At 42.6% G+C, this 20,291-nt stretch overlaps 1 protein-coding gene across 12 annotated transcripts in view; it reads right to left on the bottom strand.

The window, feature by feature from the left end:
• The window catches only part of LOC111636156 (lysine-specific demethylase 3B-like), a 172,779-nt gene that overhangs the window by 23,421 nt on the left and 129,067 nt on the right, over nt 1-20,291 (bottom strand). For 6 of the 12 annotated variants that reach the window (XM_023381342.1, XM_023381339.1, XM_023381340.1 and 3 more), the window contains 5 exons: nt 10,864-11,070; nt 8,507-8,591; nt 7,694-7,770; nt 6,804-6,945; nt 205-1,255 (listed from right to left, as the gene is read on the bottom strand). In XM_023381342.1, the coding sequence (XP_023237110.1) occupies nt 205-1,255; nt 6,804-6,945; nt 7,694-7,770; nt 8,507-8,591; nt 10,864-11,070 (1,562 nt within the window). Of the gene's footprint in view, nt 1-204; nt 1,256-6,803; nt 6,946-7,693; nt 7,771-8,506; nt 8,592-10,863; nt 11,071-15,553; nt 19,597-20,291 lie in introns of those variants that run through there. The other 6 variants (XM_023381345.1, XM_023381349.1, XM_023381350.1 and 3 more) reach the window with 4 other exon arrangements.

The raw sequence follows: 20,291 nt of genomic DNA, 5'->3' as shown, positions 1-20,291 counted from the left end.
ACGTCGAACTTTGACAGGCCAACGACGAGGCAAAGTGCGGTTTTTAAATTTAACAATAACCTTATCCGCAGATCTTAAATGTACTCGACCATCTATCACACTTTATTTACAAAGACTTCCAAAGTCTGGCCCGATGTTAGAAACACAAAGCGAGCTTTCAAGACCTAAAGCTAGAATTACGCTATTTAATAACGATCGACTTACCTCTCTATCCTGGTTTGTCTTTCGTGGGCCGCCATGACCCGCTCTCTCTCTCTGAATTCTTGAATCTGAGCCTCGACCATCCACGGATTGGGGGAGGGAGTGTTGAGAGGAAATTTCTGTTGCCACAACATTCCTATTCCGACGGGCGAACTGTACTGAGCTAGTAACGGCGGATGTTGAGATATAAGTTGTCTATAGGCTTGAGAATGAATGGACGATTGTTCCATGGGAGACCCGGGCGAAATATGGTGCGAAGGAATCAATGCGGACGTCAATCCGTAGGGACTTAGATGAGTGGTGGCTCGCGTGTGCTGGGGCAGAGCGGGTACCCTGGGATAAGCGGCAGTGGCCGTATGAGACAGTCCAGCCGGATGCATCAGATTGGCGGGCTGCTGTAGGGGGTCGAAATGTCTTTTCGAGTTCACCAGACTCGGATCACAGAACACTCGAAGGCCGTCGTTCCTCTCGATCACCAAAGGACTAACAGATTTAGAAGATTCTACTTTTCTCGCGTCGACGGGAGAACCGTTCCTGCCAATTTGTTTGCTCGGGTCCGTTTTGGGGTCGGAAGCGGGCGACTGCCGCCCTCCTTCCGCCACTTTGGTCGAATCGTCGAGCAGAGGTCTCTCTACTTTGGACATGTCACCAGTAACCGACACCGCCACATTTTGGTCGTGGGAAGGGCTACTCGTCCTCACTTCACTCGCACTTATGCTTTCGACGTCGGAGGATGAGCCGATCAGACAATGGGGCGATTTGGCATCGTCGTCCGCGCCGCAATCTTCTTCAAGTCCGTTCACTCTCTTGGGCCGAGCTTGCTTGCGGAGGTTCTTCTTGTGGTTCTTGGGAGACTCCTCTTGGTCGGAACTGTCCACATCCTGAGCACTTTCCGACTCGTCTTGCGTCCCGGTTAGCAGTTCGTCATCCTCGTCGCTCTCCTCCCTTTTCTTACCACTCTTGGGCGTCCTTCTTTTGTTACAGCTATCCGAAACGATCACCGAACAGTTGTCTCTTCTTCTGGCCTCGGGACTGTCGGGATTCGCGCCAGACACTGCAAAGACAAATCGAAATCATTAAAAGCGCATCTCCACCCTCAAGCCCTTCCCGCACCACAATTCTTACGAAAACGTCAATTAGGCATCGGCCGGGGCCACCGATATTTATTCCGAAAGCGTGCGAAGAAAACCTCTTCATTCAACCGGCCGATTTGTGGCCGAATGTTTCTTTCAATAAACAGGTCGTGATAGGTCTGTGTCGAGCGAAGAAAAACCAGTTCTCACCGACGCGTAATTTACGGCCAGGAAGTCACTGACTCATTGTACAACTAAACTCGCGCTATGTCACGTGCTCGCTGCTCCGTTTCAAAAAGACAACGATAACGCCTCGGTCTTGAACTTTGACTATTTATTTCCTACCAGCGGATTCGATAACGCTTAATCTGTTTTTCTCCGTGGTAAACAAATCCGATATTAACTTTACGGGAGGAAAAAAATGCCGGTCTTTCGCTCTGCTGCCGAAAAGAATACGTGTTTTAATCGCATTCGCTCGCTCTCGTAAAGGATAACGAGTTGTAGAGGTCGAAGGTCGGCCAACGGGTCCGATCTTAAAGGCTCGAAAAATTTATTTTCATGTTCAATTTTGTCTTTCCTGTTTGCGTTATTCGAACGGAAAATAAAGGACCTAAATTTTTCTCCGCTCGATTTGCGAATTTAGCTTAATCTTTGGAATGTACGGAACAGGGGCAATTTTCACGCACCACATAGTCAAATTGTCGTTTTACGTAAGATAATTTGCCCGTCTTCCACGCAGGGGGACGGAAATCGGAGTTCCAAACTCCCGAAGAAACTTCCTTTTTTTTTTTTTTTTAAGGCCGAAAAATGCCATCTGTTCTGTGGGAAGAATAACACTTTCGACCTCCGGGCTCACGCAATAACCCCGGACTACCGGATGGTTCGGATCGGTGTATCGAAGATCCCATTCGTTAACAGACGTCGAATGGTCAATTTTGCAGAGGATAGAAAAACTGTAGCAGGTCGGTGATTAACTGGTCGCTGCACACAACTAAATGAGTTAGTGATGGAGGACGGCGATAAAACAGTTGTCACGGTCCGCACTATCGAGGTCAACGGATGCCCCGCGCCATTCCGACTACGCCACGACCGGATAACAATCGTCGTTGAGTAAAACCGCACAAAGGTTCTCGTGTCTTTACGTTCGGGAAAATAATCGAAGGTGGAAATTGAATTCCGATCGCGTACGGCTCGTACCGGTAAGTATTAGTTAGGTACGGCGGCCAATAGACCGTAAAGAGAGAAGCTATACAATGGAGGGACAAATAAACGACACGCTTTATGATCTTAAGTCACGTCACGGTTACGTCACTCTTTCGGAGCGCGATTGAGGTCACGTCAATTTTTGCATTCTGCAGTTAAAAGCGAACGTTTGGGAACCGAGTGTAAGAACGCAACGCGAACGGACGTTACGATGATTTCACCTGTGTTTGTCCGCGCGCACCTGTCCGTCGTCATGACTACGGCTCACGGACGATAAGAGAAGCTCCTCGTCCGAAGCGTATAAATTAGGCAGAGGATGACCTTGACCCGACTTCGCTGTGGGAAAGAAGTGAATGAAACTATTTTTCCCTTTACAGAAAGAGGCGGAAAAAAAACTCGTCCGCGAACTTTAATAACAAAAGAAGTTTGTAAATAAGGCAGTTCCTATTAATTTAATCGCGGTTATTTTTAGCGGTCGAACATTTTCCTAGTATCGAAAAAAGGAAAAAGTGTAACCGAGAATCTCGTTTTTTTTCTTTCTTTCTTTCTTTCTTTCTGGCCACAAATTACAGTTTTGCGTAACCATACCGGACGAATTTCGGCAAAAATCGAAAGCAAAGCGGCGTGACGACTCCTTCCCAAGTCATAAAACGAAAAATGTCAGATGATGAATGCTGCACGCAGACGATAGTCCTCGTCACGCTAAACAGATAGAGAATGCAGAAGGTCGGTAGCCTACCTGGATGTGCAGCCAAAAGTAACTAAGTACGTGGATTCTTATTGTGCGGCGAGGCCATGTTGGATTCCAAACCGATACGGGGAAACTAAAAAAAAAAGGTGAAGTTGTTCGTTCGCACGAAAACCTTTTTTTTTTTAATTATTTTTTAGAGTTAGGTCAGATTCGTCCCTTACGTAAGTGATTCTACTTTACGCAAACTGACCCGTCGTTCGACGAAGGTCACCTCCTCCCACCGATTGTCCTGAATAATATGGGTGCCGGCTGAGAAATTACGTTTTTTGCAAAGATAAAAGTGCAGAATGGAAGTAAAGTGGGCCAGATTGCGATCGTGGACGGTAGATTTTCGGGTCGGTCTAAAATAGCGATTATATTTGCGCCACGGCGGACCTAACAGCCGAAGGTCATATCGATTTAAAGAACTTTTTTGGAGAGAAAAATCTGCAAACATTCTCTTTTAAAGAGACGATTGCTCTTGTCGTGACTGCGGGCTATATTCCGAGACTATTAGCCACTCCTGCCACAAACGTGTTCTGAAAAGAGAGAATAAACTGGCCTTGCCCGTCTTCTTTCCCAGAATTGCTGGAGGTCGCATTTAAAAAAAAAAATTTAAAGGGTCAGATTTTAAAGAACGTACTTACCGCGTCGTCTTAGTTTCAAGGATTATCCGCCTTGGACGTTATTTTATTCCATATTGGCACGGTTCGAAGCGGCACCCGCGTAACTCGTACACGTAACAGGTGAACGCTGCGACGCGACTCAACAGTCCGGCTGCCTGGCACCAACTAAGCACGCACGGCTGACTGGCAGTGACAGAACCGGGTCTCGATGCCTCCGGCTAAGCAACTTTTCCACCCTCACGCTGCCACGTTTTCCACAAGAGACACAGGTGGCCCCGACCACACCCAGAACACACAGTGCCGTGCGGTTTTTAACATAACAATAGTTGGAGCAGCGACCTGCCCCCGGGTTCTGCGTGACTGAGCTGCAGCCCTTGATCTAGTTGCCTCCCCTCTCCGAATGCACGAGCGCCGTCTAGACTCCCCTTCGCTAGTGGTAATGGATCAATGATGTGTGCCAGATTGTCTGGCTGGATCTCACACAACAGATGGACCAGCGAGGAAGAGCGAAGAAGAAAGGTCAAAGGGGATATCGCTGGTTCCCATCTCGCTCGGCTACCGATCGTCCCACGCTTTTCTTCGCGCCGCAAATGACCAAAACTTCGATTCCGACATTACGAAACTACGGTCCGAGGAGGATAATGGATATCGAATGAATGCTCGGGACAAAGACTAAGAGCGGGAGGCACCATTTTATTTCTTCTCCCCGCACACACTTTGTTACTATCCCAGGATTGCAAATCGCGGACGGTCCAATGAGCTGAGACCAGACGTTGGTCACGTGTAGCAGAGCGGAACAAAGTGCTGCATCCATTTTAAAACATTCGACATTCTCGGTTTTTATAGTAAAGCCCCGTCTTCTGAATGAAACCAGTTTACAATCCGGACTGACTCATATTATCAAAAATGGGGATAATTCGCTTATGTTCGAAACTTCTACTAGCACTTTATGTAAATGCGAGAAGGAAAAAACCGTGCCAATTATTTATTCTTCTTATTTAAATCACCCGAATGCCGAACGACAACGAAGGTCACCTTGACTCTCCACTGGTAAAAAAGTTGCACATCATTGAACTCCTGACCCGTGCTAACTCCTGTTTTTTTTTTTTCTTTCCATCGTCCAATAGTGTTTATTCTCCACTTCTTATCTATACAGGATGTAAGTACTTTTGACAAGACCATCCAGTCAGGTAAAGTACAAAGTTCTAATCGAAAGGATCGGGGAAAAAAAGCGAAAAATCAATTGAATAGTCACGGTAGAAAAACCCAGCAGTGGATCAATAACTAGAGGATTTCTCCAATCTAACTCCCTCGATACTAATAAACCTTTACCCGAGATGCAATTCGAACGATTGCTATAACTCTCGCGGGTCGTGTCAATTGGTTCGAAGGTGATAAAACTTCTTTTTGTTTTCCCCCTCCGTTTTTTCGTTCTTTACTAAAAACTGAAGATGGCCATTACGACGAGCGCTCGCTCTTAATTCCTACATTACAAAACTCTGCGATTACCATCGAGATGCGCTTTCGACTGGAAGAAGAGAGCTCTTGCCAGAGATTGAAAAGACCTTCGGCGACCGGCTTCTATGCAGAGCACGTGCGACCAATCTCCACCAGACTCACCGGGCACATACCATATTTTAGAGCGCGTAGTACGAGATTAACGGCCGTGCCGGACCACCTGCCATCCTCGGACTATATATACCCATCGAAGGAGGCGTTTTCGGAAGACAACAAGGAAACTGGTCTATTTTCCCGATAGGAGGAATGCGGTGCTACTATCTTCGCAAACTACATTTGTTCGACAAGGACGTGAGAAGGTGATAAGTCACCCCGCCACTCACTCTCCCCTCGGAGAAATAAGAGAACAATAAGCCGTCTCGAATGAATCACTCCACACGGAGGACCCGTCTTCTCTTTTGTCTGCGCCTTTCCGAAAAAGGAATCCCTTCTAACGATTATCTAAGACGTTTACGGACGAGGATAAGAGAGAAGGGGAAAAATGTGCCTTTTGTTTCCTACACAACCGGTTACGTTCGTAATTCGCAATTCTTCGCAGTTTCATCCAGAGATTTCTGGTGCATTGTTCGAGCTGCAAATCCGTCACCGGCACAAAAAAAAAGTGTAATGTATCGAGAGACGGCGATAGCGTGGCCTGAGGAAATGGGGCGATTCGAACGTTGCGTAAGCGGTAACGCGTCCGGAAAGGCATTTTTACCGGTGACTTCCAACGCAAATTTATACGCTTATCCGCAGAGATAATCTATTGATAGGTTAGACGGCTGCGCGGACAGAGAGTAAAGGAGCGCATTTCTGGAGTTAAACTAATAACGATCAAAATAAACTTTTTTCCACCCTACCCTGGGGTATTCTCTTTAATATTTGCGCGAGATGTATCTCATTACGCGGTTCGATCGATAGCGAGTCGACCCGGGGCACTCTCTAGCGATTCGCGTTAAAAGCCCAGATAACTTAACTTTAATACGTTCGACGAGATTCTACTTAAACCTAATCTACTCGTAAAAGCTTATTTATCTTATTCCGCGACGACTGGAGAATTAGTCGGTCGGCGTTACAACCAATTATTCTCCCGCCTCGTCAAAAATTATGGCTCCACCTCGAAGAAAACTATCGCTTTCGGTCACCCGCCGAACTATAAAACCTATTCTGCCATCGCCGTGGCCGCCAGCCTGGGCGAAAACACCACCTGGAAGATAAAAATGCCCGCTTCTGTTCCAAAACACAAGCGAGGGCGAGACGTTACAAAATTTGAAAAGAAAAAAATTGTTGCGAAACTGCATTAAATTCCATTTTCGAAATCGCCGCAGCCATAAATGCAGAGTTACGCCTCGGATCGTCAAAAAATTATTCGGTGGGATACCATTTCTAGTACCTAAATGTGTTCGGCTGTCGCGGGAACCGTCGGATAACACTTATATTCTAGTTTTTTTAAATAAAAGGAAGGAGACAAACCTCTGTCGTTGGAGTTATCGAGGAGCCCGTCGGGTCCCTGTTTGAATTTGGTCTTCTTCTGAACCGTGGGACTGGCTGTAATCCTGGACGTGGATACGGACGTCGGACTGTGTTGGTTTCTTGTTCTGGTGCTGTACGGCACCTGTTATCGGATTAAACACTCGTAAATATCTCCGTTCGGTGGCATCGAAACAATGTGTAACGTAAACATTATCGACGTAAACGCGTCTATGCAAGAATGGAGAGGCACGGTTCTACCCCTGCACTACCTTACACGTGATGTGATGCGATGTGACAGGTCATGGCCAGTGAAGCTGACGGTCTATTTCGTGCAGTAACGAGGCAATCTCGCCGAACGAAAATCTTTCGACTCCACCCATCGAAAACCCTGTTCCTGTTTGATTGTGGATGGGTTTTTTTTTCCGAGGGAATAGCACTTTGAACGTTACGTCATTCCTGTTGATTTATATCTGATCAAAATAACCTACATAAAAACGTCGGAGCGAAATATTTGTTTTTAAAATCTAACCCCGAGATTATCTCGTGACGCTTCCATAAATTGCCTCGGCTATTTTTCTTTTCTTTCCAGTAAACCTACGCGGAAAGAACCGGACGAAATGCCCTCCCCGATCTAATTACGTCACGTATCTGGATCTAGTTCGTAAAATTAGAGGAAAGTAGGTCGTTATAGACTCAACGGCTGAATATGATTAATCTGTGGATACACGCGACGTTTTAACAACGCCTCTTTTCACGTCTCCGTCGACTATACCCGATTACGAAGGATTAACGCTAACGATAAAAGTGCGTTTGAAGTGTCGGCGTACGAAAGGATGGCACTCGATTGACCGAAAGTTAGTTTCCGAAGAGATTAAATGCTCGATACTCACCGAAATCCTTTGTTGGGTGCAGGTACGTCTGCGAGGAGTGATGCCGATGTTTTCGCCTTTCAATATTGACTCCACTACTGTAAACAAGAAATTGTATCAGACCACCGTTCACAAATAGCGAAATATGCGATCCGCTAAACCGGATATTTAGAAGAAAAAAAACAGCCCAACACGTTTAAAACATCGCATTCCCACGTCCGAATTAATGACGCGGTCGAAAGGACTGCGGCCAGGGGTGTGAATGACAAATGATCTACCTGGCGTTCGCCGAGGAGTGGCCCGAGGAAGATTCCTGGCCCAAAATCAAACTTCCCAAAGTAGCCGATGGCTAACGGAGATAAGAAATTTTGCATTTAACGAGATGAGACGCTCTCACCGTCAAAGTTCTCAAAGCCACCAACATTGGTAAATTTTATCTGACGCTCGTTACGGAAAAAAAAAGCCCGTTTCCTGTCTGGATGAAGTGAATTGCAAAATCTTTGTCAACTAAATAGTCCGGAAGGGATATCCCCGCCTAGCCAACGTGGCCGTGTGAAAAATATGTAAGGAAACCTGTTTGAACGGTGTTAAACAGGTTGGGGTGTTTTTTAACGAGGCCAATCACTCGAACGGTGCGTGCCGATTTTAGATGACTGAACCAGAAACTCATCTTTAATGGTATTGAAAATGAAGATAATGCTTACCGATACCAGGGGACACTAATCTCACTAGAATATAAATAACCTATTTTAGCGGCACGGCGAATGGCGCTTTGTGTTTTCTCCGACTTTATCGGTCGGCTAGAAAGACTGGCAATTAATAACACTACTTTACCTCCATCGCCAATTAATTTCATCTGTACCAAGCATGGGTCTTCATTATGTTCTTCGAGCACGGTGTCGTCGGTCAGAGTTAATTCCTGCCAATAGAAAAGAATAAGTAAGTTGCGTCCATCCAAAAAAAAACCGTTGGCGACAGACACAAACACGCACAACATTCACTAGAGAAAAAGTAGTCTTCTGACCGATTCTCTCGAGGGGAGTTTGGTCCACACGCCGCACACGCACGACACTTAAAAGAGTAGGAAACGTTGCATGCGTTACAGTAGTATTCGGGCACGATCGCTTCTTATTAACTCTACGACAACAATTATGTTACTTCTTTCGATATCGAAAGAGAAAGGCGAGTTATTAAATTAGCATAAACATACTGGAAATACTCTTGTGCACAAGCGAGTTTGGAATTAAATATCCCAACGATGGAAGCCTTATAAAGAAAGAAAGGGGATGAAATGTAATATAAATAGTCTCTCGTATTTCCTCCGGCATTTTAAAGAATAAACTAATTTCACTTTCTTCGACTTGTGCCATAAAAGATTTATATTTTTTTTTTTTACCGTCTTTATCTATACATCATGTTTCGCCAACAGGAATGATAATCGCAACATGCCAAACATTGCGACTTCGGTGACGACCGCTTTGTAACATCGTCTTTAGGTATCCGGATGATAAAAGATGAGAACGGCTCACGTTCTCTAAGTCTAACGTGCACCACGTATTGCATTCGAAAAGACAAATTTACGGCAAACCTTTCTTTCCTTTTTAAATGACTTAGAAGCCGACGACGTTCTCGGCCAACGAGTTCACATAATAAATTTTACTGGACATCCTTATTATGTTAAATAAATAGCAGCGCATTACGAAAATTGTCGAGTACAGCGAGAAATTTCAAAACATATCGCTTTGGGGTCAGACAATGATCCGTTACGATATAACTTGACAATCACGAAACGTTAAGTCGTACAAATTCTATTGTTCATTGTACGGAGGCTCTTTAAAAACTCATACGCTTCTATTTTAGCTGCAGGCACGTCGAAGGTTAAACTCCATTGTAAATCAAACTAGGCTAACAAGAAATAAGTCGAAAATAAATTCGCTTCTGCAGGAAAGACCTTACCTAACTTTATGCCATTGTGAACGGATCTACGTCGAGTGGACTGAGACCGGACCGAACTAATGCGCCGATTACGATTCGATTAAACAATGCCTAACAATAGAGTGTCGACAGTAATTACCGTGAAAAACAAAATTTCAAAATAAAAAAGAAATGAATCGTAATCGTTGAATCGTATCGCTTTAGATAAATATTAATCGCTGGCAAAAGCGATAAGATGCGGGTCGACTCATAACCTCGTAAATAAGCGACCACTATATTACGGCCGATAGGTATTTATGCCTGTTTGGAATGGGAAGAAAGCGTCTTTGAAATTTTAAGAGTTTGCTAACCTTCTGACCTTGAAAGAGTCGAACGAAGCAGCCGTCCGGGGTAATACGGCATCAAAAGTCCAGTTTAAGAAAGGAAAGGGGGGAATTCTTTGTGCTAGATAAATTTACATAGGATCCCCGGTGATATTATTCGCCAGGCAGATTGAAGTTTGCTAGGATTGCTTTCAGTCGGTCGAACAACCGTGACGCGTTCGTCTGCCGTGTCGAAGGTCGAGTGAAAACGAACACGCCCGCGGGCAGTTAAAGGTCCCTATTATGCAGTTGTCAAAGGACGCTTACGCGAGAAGGATTGCATCGTTTTGACGTAACTAATTAAGAAATTACGCTCTTGGTGCGTAGTCGAAAGAGAAAGAGATTTGCAATCGGCCAACTTGGCAGTCTTTCTGTCGTTTTTAATCCTCTTACAATTGGCACCGAGACTAACCGATTTTAATCTTCCTAACGAAGTCCCCAATTTAATTCTTACTCCGTAAATCCTTCCAATTAATAACTATCTTTTTACTCGGATAAACCGATAATTATCATAATTACTCGGACGCCGGGGGTCTTAACTCCCGTCTCAAAAACGATCGACCACCTTCCTCGGCACCGGGGCAGATTCGACCAGGATCCGTGACGGAAACGCGTTCCGAAATTTCATTTCCATATTCATGACGAACAAACAATGGCCGCCGATGCAACGTCATACGACCGGCTCGCACCTGGATCCTCGTAAACTCGGAGCGGCAGGTGAAGCGTGAAGCTCGGATCTCTCTCCATTGATAAAGCTACCAAGCATCTCGGAACAGGAGGAAACGCCAGAGCTTCGTTTCCGAGAAAACAAACTGGGTCACGCTCCGACTCGACCGGTTTTGTCTTTCCGAACGGGACCGCACCCACCCTTCGAGTACAAGGTCGCGGGCTTACCCTTGTGTTGTCGTTGTAAGAGACGATAACCGCCGTATACCACTGCGTAGTCCCTTCGACCCTGTATACCTCGACCCTGTAGCCCACCAACACCGACGGTGTGGTCAATAGGATTTTCTGACCGTCTTGATATTCCGTCCACTTCTTGATTGACTTTTTCACTTCTGGGTAATCTCTGCTAGCAGATTGCTTTTCGCTATCCTGCTCCTGCGAAAAAAAAACAAGAGAAATGAGATTACGCTTATCGATTTATTCGAGCCATCGACGGTCTCTCTCTCCATAAATCCCGTAAATGTGCTCCCTGTCCGACTGCTTTTGCCCAAAACCAATTCAAGGTCGGACAACCCTTCGCCTCCGACACAACAAATACAAACAATAAATATAACCTATCGATCCCGCTTACAAAACACCCGGTGACGTCATCTCTTAGCAAACTTTCTTCTCTCCTTTTTTTTTAAACACCGCTAAATTCTGCTTACAAATATTTAACGATATCGTGAGTTTTAAATTACTTTTATGGAAATATTGTGCAATAACATTTCGCCTCGCACCACAATAGTATAACTCACGCGAATTTATTCCCCGTATTGAGAAATTTCACGTTATCCGTGGCTAAATGCCAAGCTTCTTTCGTTTTACTATTTATTATTATTATTTTTTTATTTTTTACTCTTCTCCGCATTCCCAGAAAGAAACGTTCTAGCGCATCACGTGTCATCCTCCACCGACCGTGGTGATTAGTAAAATTTTAGGTCACGTTTAACGATGTTTACCGCGTGACGAGATATCTTCTTTATATATATATTTATATGTTATTTTTAATTTTCCTTTTCTAATTTTTCCTATTTTTGCGCCGGGAAAGCCGAGGAGAGAAAGAGGAAAGAAGGGGAGGGAAAAAGAGAGAGAGAGAGATTGGTGGCTGCTGTCGTAAATGCGCGGGGAAGAAGGCGACCTTGCTAGCTCTGACGTCAGATAAATAAACATGGCAGTGAGATGACTGTTTTTGCCCAACTGTTACGCCGTCCTTACTATTTGCCCCGGGGAATGTTTTCGACCGGAGATTCCTCGGTTCAGACCGACTTTCGGTTTATAAAAAGATGCGACTAAAATTATCTCTGGTATTTGCACTCGAGCATTAAAAATCATTTTATACGCTCCTCTTTTACTTATCTTACTATAACAAACGCGGCGCCATTTTTTTTCCTTCCATTTTTCTAAAAATATATATTACTAGGAAATCTGATTATATTGTGTCGATTGCCTTCGTCGTTGTACGTAACCATCTTTTGGCAAATATAGAAAATGTATTTTAGCATCGTCATTATTCTTTCTATCTATAAGTTTGGATAAAAATCGACATTTTATCTGCGTTTTACTACGTCGCCTCTATTTTTTTTATTGAGTAAAAAAAAACTGCGAAATGCCTGCAGATTTTTATTACTGGCTATTGTTAATGTTTCGTCGTCCGTGGTATTGCATGGAGGACAGATTAATTCGCGAGACTTATCGTCCAAACTTTTAAAAATTGAGGAATCGTAAAACGTAAAAGGAAAAGGCCGGTTGTAGGAGAACAAAGAATGGATGGTAGTTATCGATCGACGGGCGCGTGTTACCCCATTTCGAGAGTAGTCCGACATTAACGAGCGTCACACGTTGCGGGGAGGGAAAGAGAATTTTGAATGCTGTCACTTAATAACGTTTGGAAGTCGGCGAAATTGCGGTCGATACCAGATGAGAAGAATGTACGATGACCTTGTATGACGAGCGAAATGAAATCTTATCGGGGTGTTGCAGCTTTATCGAACGACGGATGAAAGTTCTACGGCATTGTTTCGTAGAAGTAAGATGAGAACTAACACGTGTTCGTATCTCGCCTTTCTTATACCTGCAGTTTGAAGAGGAGTCGACGTCTGATAAACGCCAATTACAAAAACGCGTCTAGGTCCCGTCGATAAAACACTGCCGCATTCATCGACCGCCGCACGAATAGAAAAAAAAAAAAGCACCAATTTTGTGCTCGTGCATTCCTCGATTCTCCCCCTCGTAATCACTCCAGGAAGAGCTTTCAAAATGGCGCTCGTGCCCAAATATGTAGCTATACGCCTTACGCCAAAACTACGACTGAAAAAACAAACACCTCCCAACCCGAAGCCATTCTCGAAATGATTGGCAGAAACCAGATTTAAAGGTCCACTTCCTAGAATCGGTGTGTTAATTTAACTTTTATGCAAATTATCGTCGCTTCGCCTACTGGTTCGAGAACAAAGCAGCGGTAGGTACAGTACACTGGCTATTGCGTGGAACTGATAGAGGTAGTGTCGACAAGGCTACTTTTACACAATAAAAACAAGCAGAAACTTAGGCCTACATCCGTTATTAGGCTGCATAACCAGTAAATTATTGTGTAAAAGCATATCTACCGATTTTAATAGTTTGTAGTTGATTGGCCATCCGTTTAAGATAATTTTTATAAAAACAAGAATTGTGTGTAAGTAGCGTACGTGTAGGGAGGAAAGCCGCATGTAATTTCGAGTCGAAAGCACACGAAATAACTCAATACCGACCGAACTACAAATCATCTCTGCATGTCAGAATGATAAAACTATTTCTAGATTCGAAAAGTTTCTTTTTTTGTTTAGTTACTGATTGATGGAGGAAGTCACGTTCGACCCTAAACATTTCCATATTTCGTGTTTTCTATTTGGCATGCCAACCCGTATGCAAATCAGACCTAGATGACTTCCGAACATATTTTATTCATTCTACACGACTAGGAAAACTTTTAATTTAGTTTGTTGTGATAACATAATAAAAAAAAACCAGTTTAAAAATGGCGACCGGTGATGTCATTGAGCAATGGATGGCGTCCTTGACACTACAAAATAGCCTAGCTAATCATGCCAACTAAAATAATACTCGGCTGTTTAAAATGTTTTAAAATATCTGACCTCGTTTGACTCGACAGACAATGAAATTACCTCTCGCTATTTGTTTCTTTTTTTTTATGTAAAGCAGATCGTTTTATATTTCTAACATGTTAACATCTTCAATGATGAAAGACAGATAAAAACCAGTAAAAGTTGCATAATCTATAGATAAAACTATGACGTAGTGAATAGCAATAACGTGTTAATAAACCGAGCCGATACTTGAGTGAAAATAGGTCAACGCCGATAGTGAATTTAATAATAATAATAATAATAATAATAACGATGGACGAAAAATAAGAAGTGTAGCAGCAGCTTAACTTATTGCAACACGTGGACAACAAAATAACCTTGATGTCTTGTGACAAGATAGAGTTTCTCGCTATCGCCTTCTATCAAACATCGAGATCAAATTTTCTCGAACGACTACCTTCCCATCCTTTCGTAACATCAGGAAAACTGAAAGGCAGCAGAGAGGAGGAAAGGAAAAAAAAATTTTTATAAAAATATATCTGAAGGTCGCCTTGAATGGAAAATCGATATTTCGTGAATGGTGTTGCGTGCGTTTATTCATTAAACTTTAAAAAAGATTCTTTCTTTCTTCTTTTCTTTTTCTTAACTTTAGTGATTAGAACGGATTTAAACTTTACTCTTTTTTTTTCTATCACGACTAATGTACGAGTGAAGAATCGTATGGAAAGACAGTCAATTGAATGATTTCCCATCCGGGGTGGACCGATTCGACAAGGCCATCGATCAAGACGGACAAGTGCAATTTCTTAGTTTTTGCTGCAGAAATGTGTTAAAGTTATTCCCTATTTTGTTATTTATATCGATTTAAAAGAGTCAAAAGGCCGTGTTTCGTTTAAGGGATCTAAAAAATGATAGATCCCCGACCGTTTATTCTGTCGCTCGTCGAAGCAACGATGGTGGGTGATGCTAGTGAAACTCGGTACGATTTCGAAAGGTTAACCTCTCCAACTTCACTTCTCGGAAACACCGTCACGGTATGCAAAAGGAAATCTTCACACGCGAAACTGGGTCATGCGTGACGAAACTCACGAAATCGAGGACTCCCAACTAGCGCCTCTTCCTTCTCCCCCTTTTCGCTGCGAAAAAACGAGGCCCCTCATTTCCCTCCCACTCTCCCGAGGGGCCTCCGGAGATGGATTCGGCAGATTGAAGCACAGGCCCGGGTTCGGCCCCCAGGCAGGAGAGAGAGTCGGGCACGTGGGGATGGCCTTGACGCGCACACAAGCGAGTTATTGTACGCGGAGGACTGCACAATAGAAGCAGCGCCGGAGTCTAGAAGAGTCATAATGAGACAGCCAACCATCGTAAATCAAAGGTCAGTGGGACCGTAAAACTCGCCCCCCGCTGCGCTTAGCCCAGTTCCGCGTTTCATCGCTGGTCTGGCATGACAATCCGTAGTCAGTAATTAGTGGCGCTATTCTGTCTCGCTTCTTCCCCAACAGAAAAAAAAAAAAGTAGAGCCAACAAACAAACTCGGGAATAAAAAAAGTGCAACTAATCTGGATACCGCGTCCTATTTTCGGATATTAAAAACTTGAAACAGATCTTTAACTCGACCCGGAAATTACGCTGGCAATGAACAATGACTAATTTTACTACCTGACTAATAAGGCAAAAATTCCGCGTGAGTACGTACGTATGGTAGACAAAAGGCGCAGTAACGACTGAAGCCAACGCCCAATGCCGAAAATAAGGAATTATATAAAAGGGAAGAATGTGACAACACTCACCTCTCTACTAAACAGTGATGTATATTCCAAAAAAAAAATTGCGATTATCACACCAAACAGAAGGAGCAACTGTCGCGTCGAGCAAAGGCTCGCAATTGTGTGTCAGAACAGCAGCGACCTCACACTCGCACGGCCCAAACTTGGTTTATTTGCGGTTGGGCGAGCTGATGACGTCAGCCTAGAGGTTGCTTAGTAACCGACCGACAACCTGGAGGTGGATGTTTACACTGGCTTCAGTCGACTCGGCAGTAAATGCTCCAGCAAAATGGGATACCTGTTCTCCGGCTTATCGAAAACTTTACTTCGATTGGAAATAATAATCAATTATGGCGTTTCTCGGCTATGACCCACATTCTAGTATTTACGAGTTTTTATGCGCCCTGCTCCATTCTGCTCGCGCTAAAACTGCTAGCGCCATAATAAAGGACGCATCCACTTGTGGTGTCGTCGAAGCATTCCTTATTTCCAGGATATCCGGACGTCGCAGCTGCACCACTACATTAAATATTTGAAGAATTATACGGTGGGTTTTTCGAGAGTAACAACAATTTACAGACACCGAGCAGGAGGAAACTAGATACCGTATACATACTGCAGTAGGTTCAAAGGTCGGAGCTAGTTGGCCCCCGACCCTCATTCACTCTCCAGATGTAGAGGTGGCAGAGATTTATGGCATTCTTACGTTTAATGGCAGCGTAACTTACAGTACACGCTTGTTTGGAGTCAAAGCTTGGCTCGTTTATAAGATTTTTTCCATTTAAATTTGTAATTGCGGAAGAAACGTGTAACAACAAGCTCCTGCAATCAATAAAGTGGATGACGGGCCAGAATGGCTATCGAACCGGAGTGGATCTATACCGCTACACGTGCAGAATGATGGCTGCTGTTATTACTGTCATTGGAAAGAAGGCATTATCGTCTCTGACTCTTGTCCCGTTTTATGTCCCTCTACCGAGTCAATAATGTTATTTAGATGTTTAGAAAGAAGCAAGAGAAGGAAGGCAATTAAGGATTCCTCTCACTCTTTAATCTATAAATAATTAAAATACGGAGCAGAGTAACTAACACCAAACAAAAAGTTAAATGCCATTCGTGCCCCGGTAATGCCGTTGGCGGCACCATAGGTGCACGAATCCGGAGTTACTTATCTATAATCTCACCCCCGACTTCGGCCGCAATCTCATCTCCGGACTTACTAAGGCTGGAAAAGACTGGTTCTACCAGAGGCCAAGATTGGATCCTGAAGGTTTCTAAACTATTCTCTCACGCCTCCATCGTGACGAAGCTGACCAAATTTCGTCGACTCGTGCCTTAAGTTTTAATGGCGCGAGACCAATGTGGCCTACGATAATACGGCGTATTTACTTCAACCTTTACCTTAAACAAAAAAAAGCAAAACTTGTTTATGTAGGGCATATGCGGCGTGAAGGGCGTTATCTAGTAAAGCTACATCCTCGAGTGTCAACGTGCCTAATTGGTATTTATAAACCCATTGGAAGCGTCGACGGCCATATAATCCGTTACACACCGAATGACATTCGATAAAATATTTTTAAAAACTGGAATGAGTACTATTCGATCCAGTCTCACCTTGTTAAAATTTGTTACTATTCTTGGATACGGAGGAGAATGATTACCTTCTTATCTCGTTACATAGAGATCTGTCCCGCACTTAACATGTCCTAGAAGCGATCTGTCTTTGGTGTAATTCTTGATGGATCACTCCCGAAAAAAAATAACGATTTCAATTATCGTTACCTCGATTCTGTTGGTTTGTTGGACATTCCTTTTGCTTCAAGGACAGTCCTCCTCCTAAATAATTGTGGCTGGCAATGTAGTAGGCCATCACGGTATTTGGCGTGTTTCTGTCGAGTGTTCGAGCCAGAACTCATCATCGATCGAACTTCATGCATCGACGACTATTCTGTTCTCGAGTCTGTTCTTCCGAACAGAATTTCTTCAATTTATTGAGCAGAAGAGTTGGATTTTCGCTTTTCCACTTGGCTGAATCGACTTGGCAAAAAAAAAGAATGAATAGCTTTCGTGCTTCCCCTTTTACCTGCTTTACCTCAATCTTTAAAATTGCATTATTAATAATGAATATCTGCATTATCGCTTCTTAAATAAATCAGTGCGTGAAGAAAAGAAACTTCCGTTTTGTTATTTTAACTAAAGTTCAGCCAACGTACAGTACACTCCATTCTTAGTTAAAAGCATATACTGTACTGTATTTTAAAACGTTCCTGCTAACTCTCAACGCATTTCGTTGTATCTTTGGGCCTATAAATTCTACTCTAACTTCATCTCCAACTCTCTTTCATCGCTATCGCCATCTTGCAACACGGTATCCGAAAATTAATCGCATCTATTTTTCCTTTTAAAACGAATAAATCCAAAAATATCGAGAGTGATAAAAAGATGACTAATCCCCACGAGAATTATCAATATAGACGCTTGGAACTGGCAACATTTTCAGATTGACATATCATGCTACTCGTGAACGTGGTATCCATTCTGTCTTGCTGAATCATGCCGAGCTTCGGGGTCAAAGTTATTGCTGTGGCAGATAGGATTACATAATAAAAACTTACTATATCACGAAATGCTGCAATACGACACACGATCGTTCTCTGGCAAATTATTTGGACGGAGAGGATATACCACGGTTTAAAAATACTCCCAATGCCGAACGCAGGTAAAAGAACTCATTAAATAGTTGGCCAAGTATCATCTGGTAATTCAATCTACACCAAGCCGAACGTTCCCTTTTTGTATAATTAATAATTAATTCTTTAATTGCTAGAAACCTCTACTATTAACAATACGGGTAGAATTCTACGTAATGTTTTCATAGAGTAGACAGCATAAAGCCTCGTCGCCTCTACTTAGAAACTGATCATTCCGGATCAAAACATGGATTATTCGACGGCTCCAAGTCAAAATTATAATCTAAAACATTAGAAATAAAATTGCGTAAACTTTCTAGCGAAATAAATTGTGATGGTAACAACTTTCTTGCATATTTTCGCCATGACTAGCTTATAAAAATCTCTCTCTCTATGCTTCGGCCTTATTACCTAAAGAGTCATAGTCATTCTCTCGTCGGAAAAACACTGAATAACGAATTAATAATTATAACTTGCTTCATGCTGACGAAGCGAATTTTGTAACAAAGGACACTAATCACATTCTATACTAATTTAGCCGCTTATCTATTTTTTGTTCTTAGCTCGATGGGCTGCAGAATGTTGTAGTTATATACGTCCAGGCCTATTTCGTTAACAAGTCGAGAGAGATAGGAGAAAAGAAAAAAAAAAGAAGCAATTATTCTGCACACACGATAACTTTTTTGGTTTCCCTATTTAGGTTAATCTAATACTACTACTACTATAATTTTTTTCTTCCTTTTTCTATCGTTTTCGCCCGGTCTAATGTGCCAACTTTATCTTTCGAAAGTAAATCTAATCGGTCACTTTAATAAATTACTAAACCAAATTTAACTGAATTAAAATTTAAGATAAAAATTCTTAAAGTGGAAACGAAAGACTAATTAGCCTTTTTAAACGGTAGTATCTGTCTGCACGTTAAAACTTGTAAATCTTCTTATTAACATGATTTTACTTTGTCTTTGGATAGCGAAACTTTGTTTATTTAAATGATAAATTCCGGTACATATCTATCTGAATGAGAATCGAAAAATGTATTCTCTCTCGATGCGAAGATTCATCTGCATAAAAACCATTGGGGTGGAGGTCGCAAAACTTTAAACAGAAAACCGTAAAAGAGATCAAAAACCGGCAGAAACAAGCTTATTAAAAGTGAAAAGCCCATTTATGGAGGATCATTCTCGACGTAAGAAAGGAAATCTCTGGGTTTTATTTATGCAACACGACGTCTTATGTTAATTCCCCGGAGAACTTTTGGTCTACGGTCGTGTCAAAAGATCAACAAAGAGATTGGTATCAAACTCACGGGTTCTATCTCCAAAGCTTACAGAATTAAATAAATTAAGGCTTGTCACGTCACGAGATAGGCAACGGTCGTCCATCTATCGATTTTTCTCTAATAGTCGAGGTCGAATCGCAGGTAAAGAGCTCTGCAGAAAGATAAAAAAAAAATAAAATTCGACGAAGAAAAACATGCTGGTAGGAATTAAAATGTTCTTGTAAACTGTTCGTTTAAGAAATTCTTACGGAAACTGATTCTGCAACTCGTAAATTTTCATTAAACTAAAGAATAAAAGGCAGTTTTTAGCAAGATAAAACACCGGTGGTGGTCTCCTATTTATTTATTTTCCCATAAGGCGTTTAAAATTTTGTCGTTACAAAAATATAAACCCTTCCAAAGCGTACCCCCCGTTTAGAATCCATTTTGTGTCAGTGCCTCGTAGATCTTATTCCTAAAGTAGTATTAATGCACGAATAAAGAATCTAAATATAGAAATTCTAAGAGTGTTTTTACATAAGAAAGAAGTAAGTATCCAATACACGAAGCGAGTCAAATGAATCAAAAACAAATAAACAAGTCTTTCTTTTAGTTGGCAAAAGGGTAGAGATGAAAAAAAAGACGGATGTTCATCATCGACAACACTCCAGAAACAGCTATTTCTGTTGCTATTTGGCCGATTTCTGTCACCTTTAAAACGAACTAAACGTTGTTAGTTGCCAAAGAGAAGAAGTTGTCTACATCTGCGTCTGGTCCAAATATTTAAATTTAACATCCGGAGAAAACAAATTCG

The sequence above is a fragment of the Centruroides sculpturatus genome, unplaced genomic scaffold, assembly GCF_000671375.1.
Source record: "Centruroides sculpturatus isolate CEXI.00-Female unplaced genomic scaffold, Cexi_2.0 scaffold208, whole genome shotgun sequence".
NCBI classification, from domain to species: domain Eukaryota; kingdom Metazoa; phylum Arthropoda; class Arachnida; order Scorpiones; family Buthidae; genus Centruroides; species Centruroides sculpturatus.
This window is presented reverse-complemented; position numbering and strand designations above follow the sequence as displayed.